Source organism: Epinephelus fuscoguttatus, linkage group LG3 (genome assembly GCF_011397635.1).
Source record: "Epinephelus fuscoguttatus linkage group LG3, E.fuscoguttatus.final_Chr_v1".
Taxonomy (NCBI): domain Eukaryota; kingdom Metazoa; phylum Chordata; class Actinopteri; order Perciformes; family Serranidae; genus Epinephelus; species Epinephelus fuscoguttatus.
The window spans coordinates 2,944,089-2,967,413 of NC_064754.1; the positions used below are offsets into that span (position 1 = coordinate 2,944,089).

At 44.2% G+C, this 23,325-nt stretch overlaps 1 protein-coding gene across 1 annotated transcript in view; it reads right to left on the bottom strand.

The window, feature by feature from the left end:
* meis1a (Meis homeobox 1 a) overlaps positions 1-23,325 on the bottom strand; it is a 76,103-nt gene that overhangs the window by 14,576 nt on the left and 38,202 nt on the right. Inside the window, exon 9 of the mRNA XM_049572556.1 lies at positions 8,729-8,805. Coding sequence (XP_049428513.1) covers positions 8,729-8,805 — 77 coding nt within the window. The remainder of the gene's footprint in view (positions 1-8,728; positions 8,806-23,325) is intronic.

The window sequence follows — 23,325 nt, forward strand, 5'->3', positions numbered from 1 at the left end:
CCGTGTGTGACCACCATGAGACGGCGTATCATCTCTAGTCAACAACTCTCTGTGCTTCTGATCCGTAACGTTGACAGGAAGTGACCACCATGAGACGGCGTATCATCTCTAGTCAACGACTCTCTGTGCTTCTGATCTGTAACGTTGACAGGAAGTGACCACCATGAGACGCGTCATCTCTAGCTTCAACAACTCTGAATGCTGATAGTGAGATACTGTAACAGCTGACAGGCATCAGTGATAGTGAGATACTGGCTACAGTGATGAAACAAAACCAGCATCAGATGGACTGTGTTCATAATCAATACGCCACAATAATATAAATAACCAGCAGGGGCAGCGACCCACCGTCCAACACCGGCACACCATGAGGACAGAAACAGAGGGCTCTGTGGGGACGGAGCACCTGCTGCAGCAAGCCAACACTCTGTCTGCAGTCATTTTGACTTGACCAGCAGACTTCACTACAAGCTGATTGGCTGTTGAAACAGGTGACGGCAACTGAGTTCTGTTTAGCTGCTGGTACAGTTTGTCGGCTAATGCTGTTTTGTTAGAATAAGCTTATTAATTCTGTGCAATAGGTAAAACAGTTTGGATTCAGAAAACTAAAAGTTCATTTTATAAGTTAAAATTCCAGCCGGTGGCAGTTCAGCAGCTTAAACTTGTATTTCCATTAGCTAAAAGTCAGGTTTAGCAGCTATAAAAGTTTGGTTCAGGTTAGCTTAGCGCTCAGTTCAGCTGCTAGCATTAAAAAAGTTAAGTTCAGGTTAACTCAAGGATCAGGTTGACAAGTAAAACAGGTGCAAGGTAGGATTGGATCTGCAGTTCAAATAAATCGGCAGAGCAAACAGGAATTTAGTCACATTTCAGTACATTTTATAATTGTGTTTGCATTATTATTATTATTATTATTATATTACAGATAACACAGGGGTTAATACACTGCTAATGAACAGGGTTAATACAGTGGAGGAAAAATGTTAACTACACTGAACCCAAGTCTGTGATGGCTTCAGGCTTCGGGGGGGCTGCAGCAGCGGTGCATTCATACATGTCCCCTTCTAAGTACACTCTTGAAAGCCATCATCCTGGTATGCGTGACCTCTGACCTGGCACCTTCTGTGACCCCCTCACCCACCTCCCTCCCTGAACTCCCCCATATTCCCCCCGCCGCCGCGCCTCTGCAGAGGAGCGCTCTGGTCTTCCTCAGCTTAAAGCCTTCTGAACCGCCTGTCGACCCCTCCTGACCCGCCCCGGAGTGAAAGCTCTGTGGTTTCCCACTTGATTTATGTCCCCTACAACCACCTCCCCACCCTCACCCCACCTCCTCACCCCCGGGGAGAGATGGTTCCATTTCAACTCCATTTCAAGGGGGTAAAAAAAAAAAAAAAAGAAGAAAAAGTGGGGGACGACCCTGTTTCCTTTTCAGGAAAACAAAAGCCACAGCAGCCTTTTCAGGGAGTGAAAAAAGGCAAGCAGGAGGTGGAGCAGGAGGAAGAATTCTTAGGAGAGTAAAGGAGGATCTGCTTCAGCTCCAACAGGAAACTTAACTGTGTCACCGACAGACACTACCTTCAGTTAAACATTGAATATTGATTACTGATGGAGCGAAGGAGAAGTACAACTTCAGTGTGACATGATGCTCTAAATGATGTTTCAGAGTGTGTTTCAGAAAACTGTCCTCTAAAAATATAAAATACTTAGTAATAAGGAGACAGAACTTTGATTCTCTGCCCGAATCAGTGCCCTACCTGATGGGTTGGAATTTCTTAAAATTCCTGCAGTTGGGTTGGGTTCACTCGAATTTCCCTGAGTTCTTCCTTTCTTGTTTTTAATGCAGACCTTAGAGTCTGTGTAATGTCATAAATAATGTACAGACTCTGCAACTCAATAAAATCTGCCTCTCATTAATGACAAGAAACGTTATACTATTTATGTTGTGCGGAACATTCAGTAGGAGAAGGCACATGTCCAAAGTCATGTCATAAATGTCTGTTACTGCACTGTAAGGACTTAACTTCAGCTTGTAAGAAATGTTTTATTATTAATAGATTTTTTTATCAGTAGAAATTCGGGTTTTAATCAGGCTTTAGCCCAAAACTGCTGCTGTGGTTCGGGCTCAGGTTGAGCTTGGACAGAATGTGGACTGATGTGGGGCCTGGCTGAGTTTTTTGGCCCCATTAAAGCTCTAAATAGAGGAGTGTCTGACTTGAGTCACATGACTTGGACTTGAGTCAGACTCGAGTCACAAATCTGATGACTTTACACTCGAGTGTAATATTAATTAATTAATAACCACTTGCAACTTGACTTGGACTGTAACACCAATGACTTGTCACGCCACGCAGACTTGAGCCTTTTGACTTGAAAATACTTGAAGCCCAAAGATTAAAAAGTATGTTTTTACAAAAGGTGTGCCACGAATCAATTCATTTCCTGACTCAACTAACGTTTACACTATTAATAAGTCGACATTTAATTATCCTATGATCCACTTTGTTTGAACCGATCCGACAGCATCCAATCAAGTTGCAGGAAAACCATGAAGAAGGCGTCCTGAAAAATTTGGGACAGTCCCGAAATCCAAGCAGTTGTCCCGAATCTCGAATCCTGCCCTAATTGTCCCGGTCAACCATGCCTGAAGTTCGCTAACGTCACTAGGTAATACTAGCAGCTAGTATTACCTAGTGACAGGCATGGTTGACCTAGATGACAGGAAATAGTAGCTAAAGGTAGCTAGTAACTAGCTACCTTTAGCTAATTTCCTGCCAACTAGGTCAACTGGCCTTAAGTTAGCTAACCTTACTAGCTAATAGCTACCTTTAGCTACTATTTCCTTCCAACTAGGTCAACCATGCCTGAAGTTAGCTAACGTTACCAGGTAATACTAGCTACCTTTAGCTACTGTTTTCTGCTGACTATGTCAGCTGTGCCTTAAGCTAGCTAATGTTACTAGCTAACATTAGCTAGCTTGAGCAACTGTTTTCTGCTGACTAGGTCAAAAGTTGACCTAGTCTAGCACTAGTGCTGTTAAAAATCTGAGTTGTGGCTAAAAACACAGCTTGTGACAGCACATTGTAATTGCATCCAACTTCTCAACTACTCTTTCTTAGAGTTTCTCTGTTTTTGAAATTAAGTAGCCTCTTTTTTTTCTCAGTTTGATTGACTGAACAGCCGTAACGACTAGGGATAGACCGATATGGATTTTTTTAGGGCCGATGCCGATACCGATTTTTGCAATCACCCTTAGCCAATGACCGATTATGGACTGCCGATTTTCTTGAGCCGATATTTGGGGCCGATACTGCTTTTGCTCCCTCAATTTACATAAAAAAAAATGACAATGATAACAAATATTACAGGTCTCAAGTTTAAAATAAGAAACATTTATTGAACAGTAAAAAAATACTAAAACAAGATGGAAAGTTGAGGTAGAACAGGTAGAATATTATTATTATTATTATTATTATACATTCAAATAAAAAAGAGTTCAGTGCTCTTAAATCTTCCAGTAATGTCTTTATAAAATAAACAAATATTTAAGCTGAAGCATAAATAAAACAACAACTAATGTACACAGTAGGATTCAACAGCTTTGTTCAACTTAACCACATACTTTCAAATGAAAAAAAGTGCCAGGGAAAAATGAATCCGCAAACCCACGCGCGTATCGGCCGATGCCGATACAAGTAAAAAACTCAAATATCGGCCCGATATATCGGCCGGCCGATGTATCGGTCTATCCTTAGTAACGACATATCGTTGGTGTGTGCAGTGATGGTCTTTGCCCCCAGTTGTCTGCCCTCTATCTGAACAGTGCACTGAAGTATATCGTGTGCCTAGAAGCTAGTGTACTTATACTTTACTTGACTGTTTTCGTTCCATACTTGTACTCCACTTCATCTTGCAAGTAAATAATTGTACCTTTTACCACACTACAATTATTTAACAGCTGTACTTAAATTACTCACTTAACCAAGATTTTTTAACACCAAACATATGGAGAGTTTATTATCCATGATGCATTATTATTAAACTACCCAACTGCCCACAAAATTAGAGATGAAATGGTTAATTGATTAATTAGTGAGTCAACTGATAAAATATTTAAACTATTTGTTTGAGTAATTTTTAATGTTTTCAGCTTCTCAAAAGTGAAGATTTGTTGCTTTTATTTGTATTAAATTACAGTAAACTGAAAAATTCTGAGGTTTAACTGTTGGTTTGGGAAAAAAATGAGCAGCTTGAAGATGCTACTTTGGGCTCTGTGTATCTAATAATAATGATCTATTGATATCATATTTAATAGTATAGTAATAGCATAACAGTCACAGGGACATGTTTATACTTTTGATACTTTAACTACATTTTCCTGATTATATTTACACAATATGAAGTTTTCAGTGCAGGTCTTTTACTTGTGTCACAGTTTTTTTTACAGCGTGGTATTCTTACTTTTACTGAATCAAAGGATCTGAACACTTCCTCCACAGCTGCCAAAATGTCAAGTCCTTTTACATGGACGAACTATAGGCTAACATCAGTCACTCTCTGGGCCCGCCCCCTCTGTCGCCTCCAGCCCCTCCCCTCAGGTTGGAGGAGGAGGAAGAGGAGGAGGAGGAGGGGGGGTTTGCTCCTCTCTGTACAGTCAGGACGCCTCTGCAGAAGGTTTTAAACAAAGCTGCTACACGACCACAATCGCCAAACACACACACACCAACATGCTGCTTGTAAAACAAGCTCCGCCCACCCAGGGTGTCATTCTCAGGTCAGTACGCACCCCCACCTCCCCCCCTCCACCCTCACCCTCTCACCCCTCCACATCGGGTGTGTTTAAATAAACCAGTCCAGCTGTTTGCCATGAAAATGCCATTTACACCAACTGCCTACACACACACACACACACACACACACACACACACACACACCTCTCTCTCGTAAGTCAAAAAAAATTAAAATGAGACAAAATCCAACCCGACAGTCTAACTAACAACAATAATCTGATGATGACATGAGATGAAGAAATTTGTGTCTCTATGTGGAGGAGAAAGGATGCCGGAGTTATGAGCTGATGTGAGGAAGAGAGGAGGATAATAAAGAGAGATGAAAACATGAAAAGAGAAGAGGAAGAGTGGGATACAAGAGGACAGAGGAGGAGAGAATGAGGGAAGGAAGAGGAGATAAAGAGAGAGGAATTAAGAGGAAAAGAGATTAAAAGAAAGAGGAGGGTAAGAGAGAAAAAAGAAAGAGAAAACAGGATTAAAGGATGAGAGGATGAGATGAGAGACAAGGGGGGGCAGAAGATGAAGAAAGAGGAGAGGAAGAATGAGAAGAGAGAAGCAGGGGGTGGAGAGGAGGAAGAAATGGAGTGAAGGGGTAGAGAGGAGAGAAAATGAGAGGAAACAAGGAAACAACAGGAGGAGAGGAAGCAAGAAGATGAGGAGGGAAGAGAAAAACATGAGGAGGAGAGGGAGCAAGAAGGCAACAGGTGAGTAAACAAGGAGAGGAGAGGAAGCAAGGAAAGGGCAGTAGAGGAGAGGAAACAAGAGAGGAGAGAAAACAAGGAGAAAACAGGAGATGGAACAAGGAGGGGAGAGGGAGCAAGAAGGCAACAGGTGAGGAAACAAGGAGAGGAGTGGAAACAAGAGAGGAAACGGAAACAAGAAAACAGGAGAGGAAACAAGGAGAGGAGAGGAGAGTAAGCAGGGAGATGACAGAAGGGGAGAGATAAACAAGAGAGGAGAGGAAACAAGGAGAAAACAGGAGAGGAAACGAGGAGAGGACAGGAGAGAAGCAGAAGCAAGGAGGCGACAGGTGAGGACACAAGGAGAGAAAGCAAAGAGAGAGGAGGAAGCAAGGAGACAACAGGTGAGGAAACAAAGAGGAGAGAGGAAAAGAGGAGAGGAGAGGTAGCAAGGACATGACAGGAGGGAAGAGAAGCGCAAGAGAGGAGAGGAACCAAGGAGGCAACAGGCGAGGACACAAGGAGAGAACGCAAGGACATGACTGGAGAGGAGAGAAAACAATGAGAGAGGAGGAAGCAAGGCGATAACAGGTGAGGAAACAAGGAGAGGAAAGGCAGTAAAAGGAAGCAAGGGGAAGAAACAAGGGGAGGAGATAAGAGGAAAAGGGAAGAGAGAGGGAAGAGAAACAAAAGGAAGTGAGAATAAAACAAGGAGAGGAAAGGAAACGGATCCAAATTAATCAACAAGTTGAAACAACAAAACAACACACACACACACACACACACACACACACACACACACACACACACACACAGATCTGACAGTTTAAACCAGCGGTCGGCTCAAAGCTTCGTTTACGGCCTTCGTCTCTGCTCGCTCATTCACTCTGAATCTGCAGAATCAGGGAAAACACTGTGAGCTACTCCAGGGGCGTCACCACGGCAACAGCCAAATATTCGGAGGGGAAGCGGGTCTGACTAATGGCTTCAGAGGCTTCAGAGGCTTCAGAGGCCGACAGGCTCCAGGAATCAGCTCCAGTCCATCACCTTTAAAACCTGCTGTTTAACAAGTCTGAAGGTGTTTTTCACAAAAAAAAAAATCTATGAAATAAAATAAAAGCTATGTAATCGACAGTCGATAGTCAGAAGATTGAAGCAACAGTTTGAGTCTGACGAGTGGATAGATAGATAGATAGATAGATAGATAGATAGATAGATAGATAGATAGAATGCCTGGGGTTGTGTGAATGAACTCATCTGCTGTTTCTATTCATGCAAAATATATGTAAAACACCTGAGTCCCTGTTTTTGTTTCAGGTGTCAGACTGACTCATCGACTCAGTTCAAGTGTGGTTTAATTTTCTTATCATGCAGGCAAATCATTTGTTGAGCAATGCAGGTGTGCAGTACACACAGACGACGCAATAAACTCTCATGGACGTCATTAAAGGAACACTTCACCCCTAAATGAATATTTCTATATTAGTTTCTCACCCACTACATTGAATTCATAAAGAAAACCTTTGTCCTGCATGACTCCACGCTGACGAAGAATCCAAAAAACTGAGAAAATACCTATACGTTAAAGTCACAGCCGACTGCATTTAACAACAACAAATATCAAAGCATCTGTTTACAAACTCCAAAACAGCTCATGCAGTTTAATCCAAGTTTCATTTATTCACTCGGTACCTTCACTCATCTATGTTGCCATCAGAGCCAGACTCCACTGACAAACAGTCATTTTACCTCACTGAACACTGGGGTTAGATACCCAACTCGGCCTTTTAAGGGTATCGACAAAATCACATTGGTACTACTGAGTACCTGCTCACGTTAAATCAATGGGTGCCATATTTTAGTCCTTAAAAGCGCACCTAGAATGCAAGAGGCGACATCACAAAGTGCCGTGAGGCAGTTTTTGGATTCTTCGTTCACCAAACATAATGTTATCTTTAAGAATTTAATGTAACATGGAGCGACTAATTTGATATGCAAATGATCATTTGGAGGGTTGAAGTATTTCTTTAATATATTAAATAATTTCATGGGACTTTTTCTAGGCATGTACGTTTACATTAATGACATCTGACATGGTGAAAAAAAGTGCTCCGCCTCATTAACTAATAAAAACCATAAAGCACATTATTATTTGACAATTTTCAAATCCTAGAAATAGCTGAAAAGCAGAAGTAGGGTGACATTTTTGTGATGCTGCAAAACCTTTGAGAGAGTTTGTGTTGGATGGCTGGATGCACAAAGTGTGCACTGGAGACAGGTGTTTGCATCCCATCAAATAGTCTGGGTTTGATTCCTTTAATTCATGATCTTCTCCCTGAACTTCACCAAACCAAATTAAACTAGAGCACCCGGACAGCGCAGACCTCCACCAAGTAGCTCAGATTTCCCGCCATTTTATTATTTTATCCACTTCGCTTCAACCGAACACCAACACAAATTTTATCATCTTTTCCTTTTCCCATTATCAACCTTTCCTGAAAATTTCATTAAAATCCGTTCAGAACTTTTCGAGTTATTCTGCAGACAAACAGACCAACGCCGGCGAAAACATAACCTCCTTGGCGGAGGTAAAAATATAAAGTGGAACCAGGCTCTGGGTGCAATGCAGGTAGAGCTCCTAAAGGTTTCATGAAGAACTTCCTTGTGTTGAAAGAGAGTCACAAAATACACATTTGAAATTGCCTATATCATCAAAACGCCAAACCGGGGCGTCGGTGGCTTAGTGGTAGAGCAGGCGCCCCATGTACAAGGCTGTTGCTGCAGCGGCCCGGGTTCGACTCCAGCCTGTGGCCCTTTGCTGCGTGTCACTCCCTCTCTCTCTCTCTTCCCCTTTCACGCTTGTCTGTCCTATACATTAAAGGCTAAAAATGCCCCAAAAAATATCTTAAAAAAAAAAAAAAAGAAAACCTGCCAAACCATTACTTACCCGAATTTCACAGTCACGGTGAACTGTACGGTGTGCTAACAGTTAAATCCCCAACAGTGAAACCTGCTGACGTTTCCATTTCTGTATCAGTAAACAGAACAGACCAGGAAACCTCCTACAGGTCTCTACCTCCACCCTCCAAGCTCCAATTAACTCTCCAATTAACCCCCTCCTCCCCTCTGCAACTGTAATTGGGGGATATTTGGAGACGAGGCAACCCCACAGGAATTAATCATTCAAATCATCAGGTTGCCTCGGAGGATCGGGCGGAGGGCGGGAGTTCCCAACACAACAAGAGTGTGGCGTCAGCGACTCACCAGTTGTTGACCTGCAGGATGGTGAGGCCGGTGTCCTGAGCCAGCTGCTTCTTCTGCTCCTCTGAAGGGTACGGGTGCTGCAGAGGGACAAAACACAGAGCTGTCAACACACTGTAAAACATCACAGGGTTGTTTCTTCTTCTTCTTGTTTTTATTATGAGCCTCAAAGCTGCTAATTAGCGTTAAAGAAGGGGGGCGGGGCTACACTCATTAAGGGGATATGAAATGGAGCATAATTAATGGGAAGAAATGGTGAGCCAATTAGAGAGGGAAGCCAAGTGGAGAGAGCCCTGTTAATTAGACTGTGAGTGTGTGTGTGTGTGTGTGTGTGTGTGTGTGTGTGTGTGTGTGTGTGTTGGGGGGTCGTTCAGGCTTGTTTCTCAGAACAGGCCCAAGGCTGCACAGCTTCATCCAGAGAGTCAGTGTGTGTGTGTGTGTGTGTGTGTGTGACTGTATATGATGCCTTTAATTCTGCATGGTATGTACTTGTATGTATTGATTACCACGTCAGTGTCCAAAATTAACTTTTTGACTCAGCAGCCGAGCAGTTTTTATCAGCCAAAATAATAACTTGCGTCTTTGTGTCACATATACATTTGTTCCAGAACCTTGCATTGAGATAATGAGGTATTATGTTGAATATAAACTTAATTCAGAAACACTTTATTGATCCCTGTGGGGAAATTGTGAGAGAAGACTGTCAAAGAAGAGCACAGAGAAAAATCTGAATCAAAAATTCAATTTTTTTCCCCTCCGTTGTCAATTACACAAAGGTCCGAACACACTCATGCACAAACAGGACCTATACATACACTAAAGGCCCGTTTCCACTGAAGAAGTTCCTGGTACTATTTGGGGGGCAGGAACTACTACAGGAACGTCCTCTCGCTCGGCCCTCTCAACCGCCGTGTCTCCACTGAGAGAGCGGAGTACGAGGAAGGTTCCTGTAAAGTTACCAGGCTCCTGTGTGACGTAATCGTTGCACGACCATTTTGACCGGGGCGACGTAGGGACGCCGTTAGCCGTTAGCGGTGTCTGTAATGACTCCGGTCACGGTCCGTGAAAAAAATATTTTTTCCAGCGGATGTCTGAGTTACAACATGATTGAGCTAACTGGAGCAGCTTCATGTCGTATCCGTCAACGGGAGGCTTTTAACAGATGACGTCCTGATGTTAGCTTTGCTGCTGTTAGCTGTCTCTGTCAGCTGATGCTTTCTAGACATCGTGATTTCCCAAAACTGAATAAATATCACACATAGCAACACAAAACTGCTTTGCTAGCTCAATCATGTTGTAACTAAGATATCCCCTGGAAAAAATATTTTTTTCACGGACCGTTTATTGAGTTATTACAGACACCGCTAACAGCTAATGGTTAGCCCAGCTAATCTACGATAACCATGTTATTTACAAAACATCACATCCCGCCTTGAGTATATCCAATCAGCACCAAGTAATCCCCAAGCCCCAGCCAGGAGTTTCTCAGGGCCGTTCTGAGTACCTACTCCGAGGCAGGAACTTGTTTAGCCCCTGTAAAAGTTCCAGAACTCTGTCCTTCGGGGTGGTTCCTGCGGTGGAGACACGTACCAACGGCCCCGGCCCCGTAAAATTACCCTGAAGTTCCTGCGGTGGAAACGGGCCTAATGTGGAGAGAGGCTGCCCATGACAGGCACTTTGAGCAGCTGGGGGGTTCGGTGCCTTGTTCAAGGGCACCTTGGCAGTGCCCAGGACGTGAACTGGCACCTCTCCAGCTACCAGTTCACATTCCATCTTTTGGTCCGGTCCGGTTCCCAACCCAAGTCCCTATGGACTGAGCTACTGCCGCCCCAAATGAAATGTGACTAAGTAAGTATTAAGTAAGTAGTAAGTATTTTTTACTGATTTTAATCAGCTGGTCTGTTTGTTTTGGAGAGGAGGAGACCTCTGCAGATAATTCCGCTTCTGGTAAAAACCTCCGGAATAATGAACACTGAAGGAATTCTAACCAGGAGAACTTTCAGTCACCACAGACACCACAACTTTGGTGTACCTTGAAATACAGAGAGCTTTCTCTGGCAGCGTTAGGCTTAATCAACACTGTGTGAACTCGTTTGGTAAGAGCTTAAACTCAATGGATGTTTATATATGTAAAAGTCCCGCGCTCCAGCTTCAATATTGAGAATAGATTACCGTCACTGTAATCATTCCTCCTGTCCACACTGGCTTTAAATGCATTCCCTCATAATGAGCGTACCCTGTGAGAAATACAGGACAATATGATGCTTCAGCACTTTCTTTATTTTTCAGTTAAATCAAGTTATCCTGGCAGTCATGTGTGGGTTTATTGTTGGTGTTCCTTTCCCAGAAACAAACGCGCATGCAGCTACTAAGACATGTCTCTTTGCCACAGCTCAGCGGGGAACCTTAAAGAGGGAGTTTTAATCTATAAAAAGCTTTAACTTTGTGAAATACCCACTTGTGTTGTCTAACTCAGACTGCTAAAGCTTCATGTTGAATTCAGTCATTTTCCCACAGAACAAAGACTCTGGATTTTGTCCCCCATGTCTTACAGAGTAGTTGATGATTACAGCCGTCACTAATGCTTCTATTGTACAACTGGCCGCAGCTGTGTTAAAACAGACTTGGAAAAATCCTCAGGTTTGAGCCAAGATGTTAGGACTGAGATGAGAGTATAGGAAGTGTGAAATGTCAAACAGAGAAATAAAAACACGTCTTTTTGAGAGTTGCGTACAGTTTATTAACAACTCAGCAGCACCTTAAGGCGCTGGTGTCTACATGAGGTGCATTAAAAAGCAGAATGCAGCCTGGTTTTAGCTCTACATAAACGACATGTGAGCGTACAGGAGAGATGAGTTCATGTAAAGCTGTGAACAATAAATAATGTTTCAGTGCAACAGCTGACAGCCAGTGCGAGTTTCTTCATCTGCTGACTGAAACCAGCTGCTGCAGATCCTCCGCGGCACGTTGCTGCCCGTCCCTGACCCAGATAGCAGCACTTTCAGGAGCTATTTTCACACTGATGTAACACGCAGCGCTGCTAAAGTTCAGACTCGTTAAACTCTGAACAGAGAACTGAGCAGAGCATCTGAAAGACTGGCCTCACGGCGGAGACGCTGTGGAGTTTGCTACGATCAAGTCTTTAAAAAAATTACAGGAAGTGAAGTGAAGCACAGACTGCTCCGAGATCGTTTCATTTAGGGAGCTTTTCTACACTTCAAAAACATTTCTTCTCATGCAGGAGCCACTCGCAGGACTCGATTCATTCTTAAGCAGCTCGTACGGATGATTTACGTGAACTTGTCATCATTTTAAATTTTCTCTTTGGCTGAACGAAATTGTGGAGTGGTCCAGTCCTTTAGTAAAAGTCATGTACAGAAAAAAACTATAAGAAGTATCGATTTTAATGTCGTAATCTCAACAACAAAAAAATTATCATGTAAAATTAATGTTCTGTTCCCAGGATGGGAACCGGTAAGGTAAGACAACACGTTTACATGTCGTTTTCTATATGTTCTCTGACATTTATCCTAACGATATGAGGCGGTCTTTGTGGGAAAAAAGCTTGTTTAGTGGACTAACTTTGCACTTGAAGGTTGCCCGTTCACTTACGTTTTAACAGGTCTGATGCTACTATGCGCCCCGGCTGTATCTAGGCTAACGGCTAACATGCTAACTATTATTTCTATGTCACTAGTCACTTGAAACAAATTTAGGACGATAGGAGACAGGTTGAAATAAACCGAAATTTCCCTTTAAGTGTCTTGTACAAGTGATTCACGAGAACTTGCTGCATAAGCCTGTAGTACAAGTCATATACAAAGTCCTCTACAGCAGAAGAAGGCAAGGCACATTTATTTATACAGCTCATTTCAGCCACAGGGTAACCCACAAGTTTCGAGACAAAGTCCAAAAGAAACACATTATAAAAGAACATTTAAGTACAATTTACAAATTTGTCATGTTTTCATCTGACAGCCTCACAAGACGTGTTCTGTGCTGTGAAGTTCTTTTTCTACTGGTACAGTTATTTAATGTTGTAGTCTTGATTAACAAATATCGCAAAACGCACCTCCTTCTGAACAGCAGGTGTTCAAGATGAAACCAGATATTTACAAATGTTTGTTTTGCAGTCAAGAGAGTTTGGTCAATCTGAACGTATGAACAAGGGCAGAGGGTGCCGTACGCTGTGCAGACTGTAAAGCCCCCTGAGACAAATTTGTGATTTGTGATATTGAGCGAAACCCCTTTCCAGAAGAGGCGGTGGTAACCTCACTCCAACCAGACATGATTCTCCTGTCCAAGATGACTGATTCTCCTATCCCAGCACAAAAACCATCTTGTTAGCTGAAGTCACAGTGTCCTGGGAGGAGAGGTTAGCCATATCTCACCAAGTGAAGAAAGCCATGTGCCAGGATCGGCTCAATAAAGGCCCCTCTCAAAGGATGGCACACAGCCTCATTCCCCACTGAAGTCGGCTTCAAACAATTGAATAAAGCCACCAAGGAGATGGCCACAGCAGCTGAGACCAGCTCAAGGTGGTTGTGGCCGACAAGAGCCCGCTGTTGGACCCTTCTGCAGGTGACGGCTGACGTAGACTTCGCAGCCCAACACAGGCGAGGCGTACAGGCTCAGGGGCGAAATGCTTGTCGCCCTGAAATTCCTGCTGGAGATGCAGAAGGGTTCCCAACAATGTGAATGCTGTGACCACCCTGTCACCAAGGAATACTATCAGTCGGAGGAACTCGCAACACATCCTCACTCCGACCTCGTCACATATTGATGTTTGGTCATGGACTTTCCACGTCCACATACGACGTGCAAGGTACCCTGGGTGTGTTGGCTGTTGACGTTCTGGGACACCGTGTCAACTTCTCTTCTTTCAAGATACACGTCTGTTTTCACAGGAAATTTAACGTTAACATACAGTCTCTTTCAAAATAAACGCACTACGTTGGTACAGCACTACAAATTGACATTTTTTTTCCTTCAACAACAAACATGGTTAGGCAACAAAAGCACATGGTTAGGGTTAGGAAAAAAGAACATGGTTTGGCGTTAGAATCTTACGGGTCATGAACAACCCTTCTCGGACTTTCACTGCCTTAACTTTCGTCCTTGTCTCGCGGTGTTTCCTCCTGATGCTGCCAGGTGCCGTTAAACTATAACGGCAACCGGCCGTGTATCATGTCGACGTTAAAGGACACCTTTTTTAATTGGTTTCTGACGCTGCAGGTCACTGCCCAAGTGCTAGATTTCAACGACTTTGGAGTGAGAACGGGCTCCGACTTGCAACACCAGGTCCGAAGTTGCTCCTGCAGTTTCTGCTCATAGCGAAGCATCTTGGCATTTATTTCACCAAAACTGATCTGGCTTGACCCAGGAAAAAAAGGTTTGAGATAAAAATATAAAAATGTTCTTGCATGAGGCCTTTTTTATTTGTTTGGCAGGACGACTGCTTAGTTTACGTTTCTCATTCCATGTTTAGATCAAACTGGCTGTAAAAAAGGTCACAGTAATGTATTTAATAGGTATACAAACGGCACATTCTCAGCACAATCATTTGACTTTTACTTGTGTATTTTTCTCTTTGTGTTCTTGTGACTGTTACCTCAGTAAGGGCTTTAAATACTTGTTCCCCCCGCAGGCATGAAGTAATGACAAGCTGAGTTGACAAACTGAAACCACAGTTTGTACATGTGTGAACAAAAATAATCTAAGTGTTGATATATTTTCACTGCAGCCGAGCCGACGTGTGAAAAGAAGAAGATATTAGCAGCATATAAAACAGGAAGCTTCCTTCACCATTCATCACCTCTTGGTTTTACTCCAAACTCTCAAGCTATTTAAGAATTCGCCAGCCAATCAGACAGCCCCGGGCCGACACCAGAAGACTCACCACATCTCTCTGTGGTGAGGAGGGAAAGTCTTTGATGTCTTTTTTCCTCCACCCTGCACATCCCTCTGCCAAAACTGGTGTTTTCCCTGGGATCTGATAGCAGGTAATTGGCCTAAACTGCATCTAATTTGCCACAAAGAGCGATAATCACAAGGTCGTTTCATCACATTTTCAGCCTCGGAGTCGCAGCCTTCTCCAGGGAGGAGCTCTAATTGTCCCGCCGATGATTTCATCGAAAACAAGATGAGACAACAGGAGAACCCTCAGAGCGTCACATGAACCAAAGAGTGTTTAAACCTGGGCAACACACACACACACACACACACACACACACTGCAGGGTCGGAGGCATCCTCCTGCTCTCACTGCTCATCAGGTCACATAAAACCTCCCAGCAGCAGCTCCTCATCATCGTCATCGTCACATGCAGCATGGAAACAAGTCTGAAACCGCAGAATCTTCCTTCCACCGATGAGGCGAGAGTAAAAACACATGGTGCGTGGTTCAGAGCGGCTCCACCTCCCAGTCTAATTTCAGAGTTTCCACTCAAGAGTTTTAATCTGGAGCCACCTGCTCGTTATAAAATTATAATCCTGTTAGCAGGGAGCGGCAGCTCAGACCGCCTCGCAGCTCGCAGCCTGGACGAGCACCAAACTGGTCAGGACCGCCAGGGCGCAGCGGCTGGCCTGGGATCAGTCTGACTGCCTGTCTCACTGGGAGGAAAGAGCTCATCTAAGAAATGTTAGAATAATTATTTCTGCACAAAAATTGTACTGTACATCTCTTTCATAATAAAAACATATACTGTACATATGTACACCTCTGGATATATGTATGTTTTACAGTCTTCCTAATCATATACGTGTCACCACAGCACTCCTGTTACATTCTGTGCATTCATGCGTCTCGTGGGCAGACGTGGAGTAGTGAGGAGGTGCAGGCGCTTATTAATATACAGTCAGAGGATATATATCGCAGTTTGTTTTCCGTTTTCGGTCCTGGCCAATCAGTGAGCCGGGTTTTCTTCTTTTTCCGCATGCTTTTTTTTCTTCCTGGTCAGTGGTCGTTTCGGGCAATGGCGCCCACAAACAAGCAGATGTTGTAACTGCGTGACGTTGTCCAGGCGGCTTGGTCTGCTTTAAAAAGTGCAGTGTGAAAGTGAACCGATCCAAATGAAGGTGTGAAATTTTTTGGCATTCCCCCGGACTATCCTGGTGTGAATACGTCCTTAGTCAGTTGTCGTCAGCGTCTGATTCAGATGTATACGGCTCCCTTTAGCGTCTGCATGAGACACACCGGGCTTTCAGTCACCTTCAGTATAAACCCACCCGTGGTACTAATGTAGAATAAAGACCAGGAAAGTCCAATGAAGTAGATGTAGTAGTAGATGGTTTGTGTTATTGTTCACTGACGCACGGTATATGTGCTCTGTTCTTTTAACACTGGATTGTGTTGTTAATGTGCTAAATGGCTAACTAGCGTCAAGACGGTCTTCCTGTTTCCCTTTTTGAATGATGATTTGAATGATGGAGAGTTATTTCCTCTCACGCAGGCGCAGAACAAACGTGCTGGTTGGCCGTCCACTGCGGTCTTTGCATTGTGTTTATGTGCAACTATTCGGCTGAGACACGGCAATGTCAGGCGATGCAGCAGGCGGTCTTCGTCGTCACTATTTCTCTAAAGTGGTTTTGATGTGTCTGGACATTAATGTCTCACTTTGTCGCTATGATGAACAGGTGTACTCTAAGACAGGGGTTCCCAACTGGTCCAGCCACGGGGTCCAGATTTCTCCTTAGTCATTAGTTCAAGGTCCACACAGTTTAATACACTCAATGTCACACATGCATTTGGCCATGTCGTCGAGCTAGTTTGCTGTCTCTGTCAAGTAGCTGTCCGTTAGTCACTCACTCTACAGCAGGCAATGGCACTTCAAAATAAAAGCTCTCTGCTGGAAATGACAAAAAAAACTTTATCACTGAACACAAACCAGGAGTCTGCACAACTGTCCAAGATCAACATTTTTTTATCGTTGTTTTGTAACAAAGTCGGCAGGTCTCCTTTCATCTGCACCTTTACATTAATGGATTCAAGCGAGGCTGAGTGGCAGGTCTGAACACACACACACACACACACACACACACACACACACACTGGTGCAGGACTGTAAACGCATGTTACACACCCTTGAACACACCATTTCAGGCTGTGATGTGGGGGAGGTGTTGTTGTTTAGTGTCCCAGTAAACCTGTTAAGAGGCTGTAATTACTACTCATTTAGAGAGAGAGAGAGTGTGTGTGTGTGTGTGTGTGTGTGTGTGTGTGTGTGTGTTAGCATTTTACAAACATGTCAGCACCGGTCCAGAGACGTCGACCTCTGATATGATACAATCCAGTGTTGATTAGAAAGCATTTATTTACAGGGAAAGTTGCAGATTATAACTGGAAAAAAGGGAAAATAAGAATTTATTGGGGCTTTAAGTTATTTAAATGGTTCTGCAGGCTGCGTCTTTTTCCCTAAACATGTTTTTCGGAGTCTTTCAGACAGCTCGAATCTTTCCCTCCATCTGCCGTCTGATTGGCCTCGCCCTCTCGCTTCATTATCTGACAGACGCTCATTTACGCTGTCAGGGAAGAAAGGCTGTTCCGTGATGTATGTGACCACATGCTGGACATTTTTCTGTGTAGGTGTGTGTGCGTGTGTGTGTTGGGGGGTTGAGAGGTCAATAAAGGCGACCCCCACAGAGAGCCGGGCCCTGGGGTCCCCGGGGGGCCTGTCACAGAGGTAATGGATGATGTTTTCTCTGCAGGGTGAGGGAGCCACAAAACAGCCTTCCTCACACTGCAGGGAAATGAACGTCTGATCACAGAGGCCTTTATTTTTAACCGAACCCAGAGAGGGTCGGATACGATGGCGAGTTTTAGGTTTAGATTAGACCGACTGCAGTCCTGACAGCTGGACCTTTTGTTCTTGTTTAAGAGATTCGGTTCAAAGAAAAGTTTTATTAAAACTCCCTCCGACCTTGCAGACTGAATCTGTGACCTTTGTTGATGTCAATAAATCTGTGGGTGTGTTTCTGTATGTCAGAGACTGTCAGTTGATTCAGATTCTTCTCCACCTTAGCAGGAAACACATGCAGGGCAAACTGCATTTAATACATCATTTGAGTTTTTCTGGCCTGAGAGTGGTGACATTTAACGGAGCAAAAAGAGGTTTAAAATATCAGTGACAGGAAACTTAACTCTTAAAAAAAATCTGTATTGAAATTAGATGAAGAGCCTCTTCACACCTGCTGACACCTTCTGATGTGTCGGTTTGATCCGAATCAAAATTACAGGTGTCACCAGAATATAAAGGTATGTATATATTACTATTATTACAGTCTGTTGATCAACTTTTATCCATTCATTCAAAGTGCTACAGAAGGTTACCTGCCGACACGCTGCCGTCAGACGCACGCCAGTCAACAAACCAGTCAATGTCAATTATCAGAAGACGCAGCTCACATAACGGATGTGGCCGTAATAATAAAATTTTACTTTAATTTTGTCATCACCCCACTGCTGACCTCAAATACAGCATCACATCAGAGGATTAATTTTCGGAATCACTGCGCTGCAGAGGCACGTCACAAAGCAGCAAGGTAGTTTGGCAAATGCAAACGCTTACCTTAGCGGCTGGAAATATTCCCGTTACTTTGATTCTGTCGGGAGGAAATATGACAAAAATATCACGGCATCAAAACTCTCTCCACTGCGGAAAACACGTCCTCAAACCTCTGGGCTGCAACATCTCGGCTACTACGACTGACAGCACAGCAACGTGAAGCTCCAGGAAATACACCCCACCAAAGGTGAGTCCTCCTCGGCCGTGGAGGTCGGCTGCAGCCCTGCACTGGCTGAACAATCAAAACTGGATTTTACTTGTGCACAGCTGCAGCTACAAAGAACTAATGAAGCTTGTGGATGGATATGTGGTGGATGAAATGTTGCTCCATGAGTGACTCTACATCTTTCAGAGTAACGTTATTACTTTTTAAAAAGAGCAACAAGTAGTGAGTAATTTATTACATTTTTAGAGTAGCGAGCCCAACACTGGACAGAACATAGGTTTTTCATGTAGAGTTCTTTATGACTTGTTCTGACTGTGATCCATTTTTTTGCATTTCCGGATTGTATCCAGATTTATTTTAGAAAGTGCGGGCAGCGTTTGGAGTTGGTTTGAAATGTGATTCTAGTCAGATTTCTACAGACGTGTCTCAGTCTGAACGCTCTGGCCGCTCAAATCCGTTTTCAAATTGTCTTTTGTGTCGCTTGTCACCTAGACGACCACAGAACCTGACAAATGTCCCTCGGCCAAATCCTTGTTGCTGTTGCTGACTCTTTCATCACTTCCACATCTGCTGAGGTATAAAAAAGAAACTAAAACACAGACGCAGATTTTTTTGGTCTTGATGTTTGGAGGCAGAGCTGGTAAACACATGTTTAATGATCTCCTTTTGTTAAATCTGTGGCGCAGATGATTCAGCTGTAACGAAGCAGGGCAGGTTGGCCAACACGTGAATGTGAAGATGGACAGAGACTCTGATTAAAGTGAGGGTGGATTTGACATCGGTGGTGTTTGATGGCGTCATTAGACTTCCTGTACGGTCATGGTGGTGGACGTGGCGGGGTACACTGTATCTCTGGGTGGCGGCTGGCGGCTGAACACGTGTTGGTGCCTGTGGGTCGCCGTGGCCTCGCCATCACCCACATCTGCAGCTCTGTGGCTGTAAACAGCTGCTGATGGATGGATGGAGGTGTCCCGGTGCCCCCTGACCCCTGATGGTTGGAGGGCAGGGGGGCTGCGGGGTCAGCGCCGGGGCTTCCTGCTAACTCATCTGTCCCGCTCGGCTCAGGAGGCCCATTCCTCAGCCGGCCGACAGGCGAGCGGGGTGAAGTCCTTCTCTGTAATTGTGGCGCTCGCTTTGAAGTTTGGGAGTCGTTTCTCTCGTCTCTTCATACCGAGGCTGGAGTTTTTTTTTTGTTTTTTTTTCAAATTCTGCTGCTCTGTCGTCGTCGTGCTGAGAAGCACTTGGACGTGCAAAGTCTTTCCAGCTGTTTTGATGGAGTCACATGTGTAATTTGTAAGCCAAAGCAGCGCTTTAATGAGTTGGGTGACTGTAAACAAATGGTAGCGTATACAAAGCCTCCACCACCTGTTTGTGTTCGGGTTTGTCAAGAAGTCATTTAAGGAGTCAAATAACATCTGTGAGCACGAGGGAGGTAAATTACACACTGATTACATTAACAGGGAGGACGCCTTCCAGTTGGTTTTTGCACTTTTACGTGAAACACTTTGTAAAATAAAAACATGAAAAAGCAGGGATTATGTGTGTGTGTAGGTGTGCATGTGTGTGTGTGTGTGTGTGTGTGTGTGTGTAGGTGTGCATGTGTGTGCGTTCGTGCGGTGTGGTGTAAACAGCACGTCGGCTTGTGGCTCGGCTTTTATGAGCTGTGGCTCAGAGGAGGCTGCTGGAGTTGGTGTACGACTTCAGGGGAGGCAGCCATGAAGCCAGAATACCCTCCAACACGCACGCACGCACGCACGCACGCACACACGCACACACACACACACACAGAGCACCAGCTCCGCCTCCATCAGGGTCAGCAGTGTAGCCTGAGACTCAAAGATTTAAAAATGCAGCAGGAGAAAAAAAATAAAAAAAGTGTTTAAAATGATCTTTTTCTGAATCACACATTTTCCACATGTTGCTTCTACAACTTTTCCATTAGTGCTCTGTGTAACCATGGCAACCAGGTCCATCAGGATTAAAACAGAGTCTTGAAGCGGGCCAATAATAAAGAGTCCGACTGCAGAACTAAATAAAACACACGCCGTCAGTTCAAAAGAATTATTGTGCTTTTGCTCTTTGATGAGCGTACTCATGGGCACACACACACACACACACACACACACACACACACACACACACACACACACACACACACTCACAGGGGTGAAATAAGTACTACTGCATTACTACACCATCAGAAACTACTCCATTACTAGCAGAAGCCAAACATTCAACATTTGACTCCATTACAGAAGCACGAGCAGTAAAAGTATTAAATACAAAAGTACAAATAATCATAATGCAGAGAGTTATTAGGGCTGTACCCAACTCAGAATTAAGTCAGTTGAATCAGATTTGGCTCCTCAGTACGTTCACGTAATACAGAAAACAAGCTAACTACGCTGATGACGGATCGGAAATGTACAACCACATTTTTTGCCAACACTAGATACCAAACAAAAACCAGAGACTGTGTCGTACTGAGTTGCTGTGAGCTGTAAATTCAACACTTCTAAGCAGAGGGCAGAAGATAACTCACAGTTATCTCAAAGCCTGACGCTTCCTCCAGGCAGCTGCCTCCGTGGACGCGGCTGCCTGTATCAAAGTGCAGCAGAAATGTGAAGAGCGCTCATTCGGCAGCAAAATCGGGGGACCAGAACGTCCCCAGAGGCGCACTGCACACTGAGGTGTGACGACTGCTGAACGTGAAGCCATCTCAGTCGACTGAAGGGGCTCTGACTCAAATCTTAGACTTTCAGGGGGCAGTACTAGTTGTTATTATATATATAGTTATGAATAGTGGTATTACTGTATGTGCTAACTGACCTGAAGTTTTTTTTACTTTAATGCTGTGACTTTTGGATAATGTGGCTTCATCACACCATGACGTCACCTCCTACAAATCCCAGGCCATGGCTCTGTGCCGGAAACAGTGGATTGCTTCCTCTGGGTTGGGAGAGAGTTACTTCCCAAGCGAAGGAGTTCAAGTATCTCGAGGTCTGGTTTATGAGTGAGGGTAGTCTCACCACCAGACAATCAGAGATCTCCGCCTTCTGATAGTCTGGGGACACTCCTTTCTAAAGAGTGTTTAACACACCGGAGAAAACGGCCGGCAACAAAGCGCCTCTTGCATTTTTGAAAAGGACACGCCTTCTCGGAAATGTGCGCTCCCCCTTTACTCGTCCACAAGGAAACAAACACACAGAGAGCTTGAAAATGGATGCCGAGAGATTAAACTCAAACGTGTGCTCAGTCCACAAGATTGTGGAAATGAAGGACTTACAGCGACTTTGGCCATTTTGTACTGCTACATGTGTTTCTAGTCGGACTATGTTTACAAGCACAAGAGTTCAGCGAGCCACCGAAGGACCGCCCTGCGGATTTACTACTGGTTCTGCAACGTAGGGAGTTTTTTTAAACTCTGAAATTGTATCCGCCCATCTAAACACAAAATCAGGGAGAAAGTCATCAGTCTTTAGTTAAGCAAAGCGTCTAAAGACGGACTTGTGAGTCTGGAGTGAGGGTAAAATGGAGCGTGAGATGAATCGTTGGTTTGGTGCGATGTCTGCAGTGACCATCGTGGTGAAGAGGGAGCTGAGCCAGAAGGTGAATCTCTCAATTCACTGGTCCATCTACGTCCCAACCCTCACCTATGGTCATGAGCTCTGGGTAGTGACCGAAAGAATGAGGTCACAGATACAAGCGTCTAAAATGAGTTTCCTCTGTGGGGTGTCTGGACATCCGGAGGGAGCTCGGAGTAGAGCCGCTGCTCCTTCATGTTGAGGTGGTTCAACATCTGATCAGGATCCTCCTGGGCGCCTCCTGTTAGGGGTGTTCTGGGCACGTCCCACTGGTAGGAGGCCCCGGGGCAGACCCAGAAAAATGGATGGAGGGACTTTTGGACAGTTTGGAGGTATTATATAATAAGATTTTTTAATGTATGATAATTCTTATTTATCATGGTATTATTGATCTTTTGATAGTGTCACATTGAAAGATGTTCTAAAAGAATCAATTCCAACTTTTCCTTGATGAAATGTTGTTTGTTTTTTCAAGTTTTAATGACACATTGACCTCATTTTTGTTGACCTGTGAATGGATCATTCACCCAGCACCTCACTGTAAATATACGGAGCTTCTGTGACGCTTGTTCACGTCCCTGAGCAATGATAATATTCATCATATTTATCAAAATACATGTAATAAATCAGTAATTATACCAGCAAGTGAAATTATGTGCAGGAGTTTATTCACTTCTATTAAAGTTACCACAAGAGGTCATTGAGCTTACAATTATAAATGTGCACACAAAAAATTAGACTGATAGATCCAGTAGTTTGAGAGATTAGCCACAGACAGACAGATACAGACATGCACACACACACACACACACACACACACACACACACACACACACACAGATTTATGTCTGGTGGAGATAATGAATAAAAAAGGCAGCTGCAGGTTTGTGTCTCTGTACAGCGAGGAGCCTCTTTAATATCTGGCACATTACTTTGTCTTCTTTGTGTTTTGATTCCTGCGTCGGACGTTCTGTCGCCCTTCACACAACCTTAACCTCCAACAGCTAACGACTTCTCTCCCTCCCTCCTTCCCTCCCTCTCTCAGGTACCAGCCTTGCCTCCCCCTCCCACCGTTCCTCTCACCTCCCATCTGCTGCAGGACTCGCTGTCCTCCAGGTTCAGCTCAGAGTCCTGGCAGCAGCCCCGACCCCCGCCGAGCAGGGACCGATTTAGCCTCTCCATGTTTGGAGGCAGGCAGGGGGAGATGGGAGGTGGTGGTGGTGGAGGCTGGGGGGGAGGGCGGGGGTGTTTGGTTGTCCTGCTTGCCTCAGCCAAAACTATGAGTCAG